Below are 8,498 nucleotides of genomic sequence, written 5' to 3' on the forward strand. Positions count from 1 at the left end.
AATGTCAATAATTACTGCTATTGTTGCAAATCAGTTCATACTTTGTATTCATCTATACAGGAAAAAGACCTTCAGCACTGCCTGCACTGCACCTCCTTATCCACTGCTCTCCCAGATAACTCCCACATCACAGTCTTACTTCACTTCATCTTGAAGCCAATTAAAATTTTTGTCCCTGTTTCCAGCCAAAGGCTGTTCCCTAACATCAAACTGAGAACTGTAACCATCAGAGTGTGAGGACTACATTTACTCATACACAAATTATTCCCACTCAGTCTTTCTCTGGTCAAAATATGCCTCTCCCATGCAGCTCTGGAGGTAGTAACTCTGTTTTCTTTTTAGATTGCTGACTACAGATGCCCTAGCTGATGCAGTAATAAATCCAAGATTTCCATGACAGTGTGAGTTTCTCTGTGTACCTGTAGACAGGGAGGGAGGGAGATGCTACAGGGCCGGACCAACAGCCCGCAAGAGAGCCCTCTGAGCATTAAAGAATCTCCTGGCATGCTGAAGGGCACTGAGTAATTAATCATCTGAAAAAACAGCCATATACATTTCCACTAATACCAGAAGGCCATAACATATAAAAATCACCCAAAGCCCACGTCCTCTGCAACTCTGCTATGAAATGAGTGAAATGTGTATGGCAGCAGCAGAACCACGTGCAGTTGCTCTCATCTCACAGTGGCTTCGTGCTGCTCTCATCCGGTGGCTGCAAGGCCACAGGGCTGGACCAGCGATGCTCTCCTGCAGGCTCATTCTTCCACACGTGAGCAGGGACAGCCAGAGGCACTTGGTATCTCACAGAAAGCACGCAGGACTTCAATAAACTCTAACCAAAACGCCAACAATAAATTCACTTTTGTGAGTCATGCAATTACACAGAATTGTTGTCCAAGTTTTGAGACGCAGTAATCACAGCTGCGAAGAGATAAACAGAGGTCTTATGCTGGGTTTGATGTGCATTAGGTGCTCGGTTTACATAACAGCTTCCAAATTAGACGTTAACCTCGGAAGACTGGGGAAAGACAACCAGGAACAAAATGGTCTCCTTGTGGAAAAATTATGTAATACTTATTGAATTTAATTCTTCAAGGGTGTATCTGCCTGATGAAGAGTCAATTCTTCCCTGAAACACAGGCAGGACGGAGAGCCGTAAAACTAGAGACCAAGCCCCACAAGGACGTGAGTAACCGATTCACAGAGCACCGAGCTTACAGGCACAGCTTCCACACTCTGTTCATACCAAAAAAGGCGGGAGGGCACAGGGGCACTGGTTGTCCCATGTGTCCCCCTCCTCCCCATAACATGGTAAAATATTGCTTTGCATAGATAAACATACATAATTTACTGTGATGTCCGTTTTCATATGTGCTACAAACATCCTAATAATAGCTAAATTTACAAACTTACTCTAAATCTTTCCACTTGGATACCGTAAAATATTCTGCTTTTTACCTTTTTTCTTATTATTTTGGTAGAAAATTTAGTTGGTGGTGTCAACATTAGCACAGTGAAAATAGAATACCCCTGTCTCTTTGGAAGGCTTTAAGGCTTGTCTACATACAACCATTACGTTGTTACAAAATCTCGTGCAAAAATAAATCAGAACAACTCTATCCTCACATTGTTCTGGTACTGAGACACTGTTAGGAGGCACTTACTAGCACCATCGTGATTCCCATATAGGAAGATGAATACACTGTATAATACAACTTCTTCACCCATTTCTGTAAACACTGCCACCCAAAAAGAGTAGCACCATTATACAGTTGCAATTATTTCAGGAGAAAAAAAACAAACAATTTTCACTGAAACAGTCCTATTGGCTAAAAAATTGGGTCCATATCAGGTATCATCATCCCAGGACTAACGAAAGACTATGAACTTTATTAAAAAACCCAAACACATCCATTCTAATAAAACAAAGATATAATAAAACCCTCAGAAAATACAGTTAATTTAAGAATATGCAGACAACAGGCCTGAAAATGATGCAGTGTTGTTTACTCCTACTTAAAAAAATAAGTAAACATATGCTATGATCTCTAAGCCTTCCCACAGGAAGAATTAGGACAGAATTGGAAGATAGTTCTGTAACGAAACAGAACCAAGATACCTATCACCTATTTCACGTATCAGCTTAAAAAGTTACATGCTGCACAATATGATGCATAACCTCCTATTGCCCAAAACATAGTTGGGTTGTGCACCTCGCTCAGAAACCAAGCTTACAACAAAACAAGGGAATTTACTCACAAGAATAATCTCATTCATTTTAACAGATTCCTCACATGAATAAAGTTACTCATGCACACACACGCGTAAGTAAGAGGCTGTCAGACCCCCCTAATCCCCTACACATGCTACCACAGCACCAGATGTGACATGCTATATCCCTCTCCGGCTGGCAGAAAGGGAGTGGGCTGTCTCTTGGCTCTCTCCCCCCTTAATGCACCTGCTAGTGCAGCTGAGCTGGCATGCAAGGGGGAAAAGGTACTCCAGGAAAAGAACGAGTGCAGCAGGGATTTGAAGGATGATCTCAAGTCATAACTGAACGCTGCCCTGCTCCTCTGCTTTTGTAGCTGTAGTGCTCTCAGGCTCAACTGCAAGGTGCTAGCACAGCTCACTGCATAACACCTCAATCTGAATAGTCCCACAGGAACTTGGTCTTTGGAAGTACTTCCTCCTGTTCCCACTGGAAGCATGCTCTATTTAACCTACTTTTTTCTTAGAAGATCCATGTAACTATTGAACGTTCTGGATTTCCCTTTTTTAAACATGGTCTCCAGTGCAATTCACTTACTGGACACATGCAGGCTGTCCGATCCAAGCTGTTGGTTAAATATGCTTAACGACACCAATAGTTCTTCAGCAAATGTCATAAAGAGTGTTAAATTTACAAAGGCATACAGCCAGCTGGCATAGAGAATACTATGAAATAATCCTTGAGTTAAAATGTAATTTTAAAGGAAAGTATCTTTTCCTGGCAATTTCTTTGCACTGCTTTTCATATGAACATTCCAATTTGGCTCATGTTCAACTTACTGTGAAAGCGGCGCTAATTTAGCACCACATTTACACGTCTACCTATGAAAATGTAGATTCCCCACACAACCTTAGCTTGATTAAAGTTATTTTACTGCAACTCTAACGGAGACATGCTTCCTTCATGCCACCCTTTGAACAAGTGTTTATACCCGGTGCTCAGAAAGCGGTCAGCGTGCGACCAACCGTGGACCCCGGCATTTTATTTCTGTTGCTGCCGCTGCGTGCGCTCCGCTGAGCTCTCCCGCCCCCGGGACAGGGCGACCCCCGCCCGACGGACGACGCGGCCAATGCGGCGGCCCCCGCGGCGTGCTGCACCGCGGGGCCTTGCGGGTCCGTCCCGGGTGCAGCACGCTGGAGAGCGCCGGGCCGGGCAGCGCCCGGACCGCGTAGACGGAAGGGCAGCCGCTCCGCGCCGGCTTTCAGCCTCTTCCTCACCGCCTGGGCGGGGGGGGAACGCGGAGAGGGAAGGCAAAGTTTTTAGCCGCCGCGGGGAGGGAAGATGGGAAGGGGTGAGGCCGCAGGTTCCTGCCTTCACTTTCGCGGGGCGTCCTCCCTGCCGGGCCGGAGCCCGTCGAAGTTTGCGGCCGGGAGAGGTGCGAGGTGGCGGGAGCGCCGCCCTGCCTCCCGCGGCAGGGCCACCCGCCGTGCGGCGAACGGAGCCCCGCACTCACCTGAAGTCGCTGTAGGGGTGGATGATCCAGAACCCCGCAGTTTTAACCCTTTCCTGCTCCTTCTCCACCGCCTTCTGGCTGCCGAACATGCGGAGGGAGAATTTGTTGACCCCCGGCTGCAGCATGGAGGTGAACTGCCGCTGCATGAAGCCGTACTGCCGCCGGGGCCCCTCGGCATCCTCGAAGCCCACCACGGGCTCCTCTCCCCCGCCGCCGTCCACTTTGAAGCACACCGAGTTGCCATGCTCCTTCACGCCGCCGCTGCCCCCGCCGCCGGGGCTGCTCTGGGCTTTCTCCGCCGGGGCCGCCGGCTTGACTGGGAAGGCGTTAGCGCTGCCATCGTCCCGGCTGCCGGCAGAGGAGCTGCGCTTCCCAGCCTCCATGCTGCGGGGCGGGCGCGCCCCAGCCGCGGGAGAGCGCGGAGAAGCCTCGCCGCCGCCGGTGCCCTTCAACGGCGCGGCTGGGCTTGGCCGCCCTGGGCTGGGCTGGGCTGGGCTCAGCTCCGCGCCGCCGCGCCGCCCGGCATGGCCAGCGCCGCCGACTCTGAGCCGCGCTCCGCGCAGGGCTGGCACCGCTTCCCCTCGCCCGCCCCCTGCCGGCGGCCGCGCCGCGCCGCCCGCCTGACATTGAGCGCCCCGGAGTCCTTGAGGGGCTGAGGCGCCCGGGCCGAGGGGAGGAGCCGGGGGCGGGGGGGTAGGGGGAGAAGGCGGGCTCTGCCCTCGGGATGGCGGGGGGTTGGGGGGGAGGCTCGGCGGGCGCTCCACGCGTGGACGCCAGTGCAGTGGCCGGCGTGGCTGAGCGGAGCGGGCGGGGAGCCCGGCCCGGCCGCCTTCTCGCCACATGGTGGCGGCGGGTGTCGGGCAGAGGGGAGGGATGGGGAGAAAAGAGAGGAGAGGGCCTCCGCGGGGGCCCTGCCTGCGCTCCCACAGAAATACTGTAACACGGGTGGGGTCGTATTTCACCCTGGGCGAAGCGAGGGGCGAGGCGCGGGCTGGCAGCGTGCCTCCACACCGGGCGGGAAGCGGCGGTGGCTGGGAAGGAAGCCGGGGAGGGGTCCCACGCGCTCGCCCTTGACGTGCAGCCTCTGGCGGCTTCCCGGGCAGGAGACTGCCTGGAAGACAGCCGGAGGCGGGGGTCTGCCTGCTCGTGGAGCCCAGCGACGGCGCGGGCGGTATCAGAGGCGTTTGGGCTTCGGAACGTGCCCTTTGCCGGCGCGGTGTGTGCGCCACGGCGAGGAAGGAGGAGGGGGCGCGAGCCCGGAGGAAAGGCCGGGCTCTGTGTTGACACCCGTCGTCACCCACAAAACGGCTCGCGCCGGTGAGACGGCGTCTCGCTGCCTCCGGGCGGCCGCTTCCCCCATCCCGCTCTTAACGCTCTTAACGCTCACCGAACACGCGCGGCCGAGCGCGCCGGCGGGTGCCGGTCTCGCTCCCCGTGGGGCGCAAACGGGCAGGTCCGGCCGCGCGTGAGACGGGCTTTCGGTGGGTGTGTGTCATCGGGAACCTGGAGTCCGTGCCCGGCTCGCCCCACCTCGCACCGAAGTACGTCAGGTATAGTCAAGAAACCTCCAGCAGACAGAAGAGGCCGTTGGACAGGAGGGAGGCGGGAGATGTTTCTAGCTCCCGGTACTCTCAGTACTCTCAAAGGAAGTGGGATATGTATTGCCTTGCGTATCGCGACACACATTATCCCAAAAGTTTGTGCGTAGCATTTGGGGTGAGGTCGGATCTGAGAGCGCGGTTCTGGCAGTGGTAGGCAGCTGTTTGCCGGCAGTGAGCGAGGAGGAGGGCCTTGGTGTCTGCTCTGAAACTGAAAGATGCTGAGATTTACCCCTAGAGGGGGTGAGTGTGTTTGGGTTACAGAATGATGGAGAGTCGGTACCTGCAGATGATATCACAGGAGTTGTAGCTTTATGCGTACCTGCAAAAGCATAAAGGCATATATTACAGTACACATGCATAGGCCCTGTGACTCCATTTCGCTTGACATAGGTTTGTTTTTCACACATTCTCAACGCACTTTTCATTTTGCACATTAAAAATACGGTGAGAAAGAATTAGTAAAGTCTCCCAAGCTTGGGTCTGGCATTTTCAGTGGTATTTGTCACTATGTTGTTATCCACCTTGTCCTTCACAAAACGGATGCTTTAAACAAACTTGATAGAGAAACAGATGTGCAAATTTGCACACCACACTTTGCACAATGCAAATCAGGTGCGTCGGGAACCTGAGTTTCAAAACTGGATCTGTGGGGTTTTCTCAGCAATTCCAGTTCTAACAACGTTTATGCCTTGTGCACTCAAACACGCGATGTTCGGATAATGTTAATGTGTTGTAAAGCGTGGAAGGCGTTAACATTAACATGATGTTAGTGTGGAAGAAGATGGCAAGTGTAGATGCACCGGAATAGGTTGCCAGGGTCTGGGCAGTGACCAGCGTAGGAAGGAATATGCTCACAGCGTGATTGGTTGAGGGCTGACATACATAAGCCTTCCCCATCTGGAGTGATACTTTTCTGTATGATTTTTTCCTAAACCGGTGAAGAGTGTGTGCACAGCTGCTGATGGCTCATGCACAGCTGCTAACAGACAAAACCCTCTTACTGGTTTATCCCCAGATGATGTCCGCCTCCTTCCCTCATCGAATGTCTGTCACTAAATGATAATTAAAAAGTAAGAAATTGTTATTGTTTTGCAGCTTTGTGAAATAATTAGCTCACATCATATTTGACAGAAACACACAAAGGCAAGGTAGGAACAGGCTAACTCACACTGTGCTGTTCAACGCACTCACAGAGTTTACCACATCAGCGTCAGTGGAACTGACACTTTCCACACTTCAGTCATGTATACGTTGCAACCTTAACTTTCTTCTCTGAGAGCAAGCAATTTTCCTACCTCTTCACTGCTTAATTCAGAGGACTTTTGTATGCAGCCCTCGACCTGAGTGGTCTCTCCCAGCATAAGCTAAACTACAACTAGTCGTGTACAGGAGAAAGTAGACTCGTAATGGGGTAAATCAGAACAGTGAAATGGAGACATTTACGGCTGCAGTAAGCAGGTTCTGATGTGCATTCCTTTAACTGGAGAAGCAGTGACATTGTATTAATGGTGACAGTCCTTCATTTCTGGATGATGAAAATTGTGCGCAACAAGAACATCCAATTTCTTATTTTATGAAGCTTTGCTTTTGCTTGTATTTAATGCCTCATTTTGTCAGTGTTTATCTATCCTTATTTAACATGGACTACAGACCTACCAGGATAGTACGCCTGCTTAGCTTTCCCCTCTTTCTACAGTACAAGAATCTGTAAATATTCTGTTTCCTTTGATGACATTATATAGATCCGAAAGTGGTTTATTACATCAAAATGTCATATGATTTAAGAGAAGTTGTTAATGAGACAAAATAACCTGCAATATATGTAACACATTCTCTACATGCTTCTCAAACACAGCATATGTATAAAATACATGCGTACAAATCTCTTTGTAAAATTGATAGTTTGATATTTTGTGCTTCCTGTGATCAAATATTAGATTTTTACAATTTTTATTCTACATAGAAGAAACGTATACTTACTTATTTGTGCATGTTTGAGTACTATTTAAGTATTTGCATGGCCTTAATGACCTTAACGTCTCAGCATCTTGCAATTTTTAATAGTAATCCTGAGATTGTAAGGATGAGAAAGGATTTTCATAATCTGTAGTTTTTATGTGGGAGAATGGATTCTTCTCCAGGTCAAAACAACTTATGTTGTTTTCAGCCAGAAAATTGACCTCTCCTGAGGCCCAGGCCAACACATTGGTTTAGATGAGAGCATTTTGGTTTCACAGAAGAAGCAATGGTGTCTGTGACTAGTTCTGAAGACTGCACCAGGGCTACATGTGGCAGAAAGGCCACAGACTCACTTTAGCTGAAAGGTATACCTTGTTTTCTGTAAAGTTTGATGTTAATTTTGTGACTTATGTCAGGAGAGACACTGAAAAAAAATGAAATTGATAAATGAATTTTTCCAGGAAATCAGTGTTAGCAGAAAAAGGAAAACAAAACCTTTTTCTTTTCTATCTCTTCCCTATGTCTTAGGTTAATGGATCACTAATGAAAAATTAGTAGGCTCTTTTATTTGTTTGTATTGAATTATTTTGGTTACTTACTGGACTCCATCAAACTATAACATCATTATGCTTTATATGACTCTATAACTGTAATACTAATGTATACCTTAAAATTTAATTAATTAAATTAAATTAATTAAATTAATTTCCTTCTCTTCTGCCAAACATAGTAAATTTTTATGCCTGTAGTAAATACAGTCCCACTTCTCTTATTTTCTCACATTTTTTCATTTTGATATAACCTGAACATATCCATCACAGCTCAGCTGTAGAAATGAAAAAAATAACAGCCTATGTATTGAAGAATATGTAGTTTGTTCAGTGAAGAAACTGGGGCACAGAGAAGTAACAGGACTTCTGTGAGATGACACAATAAGATGTGCCTGACTGCAGAACAAAGCTCTTGTCTCTCAAGTTTTAGTTTCATGCCCTGTGATATTTTTTTAAGATTATTTCTCAACAGAAAACCACCCTCAAGTCAAATGCTAAAGCAGGTTTAGCAAAGAAGGAAAATAATATTTACAATTGTCAGACTAGCTGTGCAAGCTAAATTGAGGATTAATCCAAATTCATAATATGTGCTGTTTTCTGTGTCTGATCACTTGAAGTTTGCAATAAAATGATTTTGATTTGGTCCCACCCTAATTACATCACTT

General features: G+C 48.2%; 1 protein-coding gene across 1 annotated transcript in view; it reads right to left on the reverse strand.

The window, feature by feature from the left end:
• Nucleotides 1-4,252, reverse strand: part of HCN1 (hyperpolarization activated cyclic nucleotide gated potassium channel 1) — a 213,112-nt gene extending 208,860 nt beyond the window's left edge. Inside the window, exon 1 of the mRNA XM_054811028.1 lies at nucleotides 3,723-4,252. Within this exon, the coding sequence (XP_054667003.1) occupies nucleotides 3,723-4,105 (383 nt within the window). The 5' untranslated portion in view covers nucleotides 4,106-4,252. The remainder of the gene's footprint in view (nucleotides 1-3,722) is intronic.
• Nucleotides 4,253-8,498: the final 4,246 nt, after the last annotated feature.

The sequence above is a fragment of the Grus americana genome, chromosome Z, assembly GCF_028858705.1.
Source record: "Grus americana isolate bGruAme1 chromosome Z, bGruAme1.mat, whole genome shotgun sequence".
Taxonomy (NCBI): Eukaryota; Metazoa; Chordata; class Aves; order Gruiformes; family Gruidae; genus Grus; species Grus americana.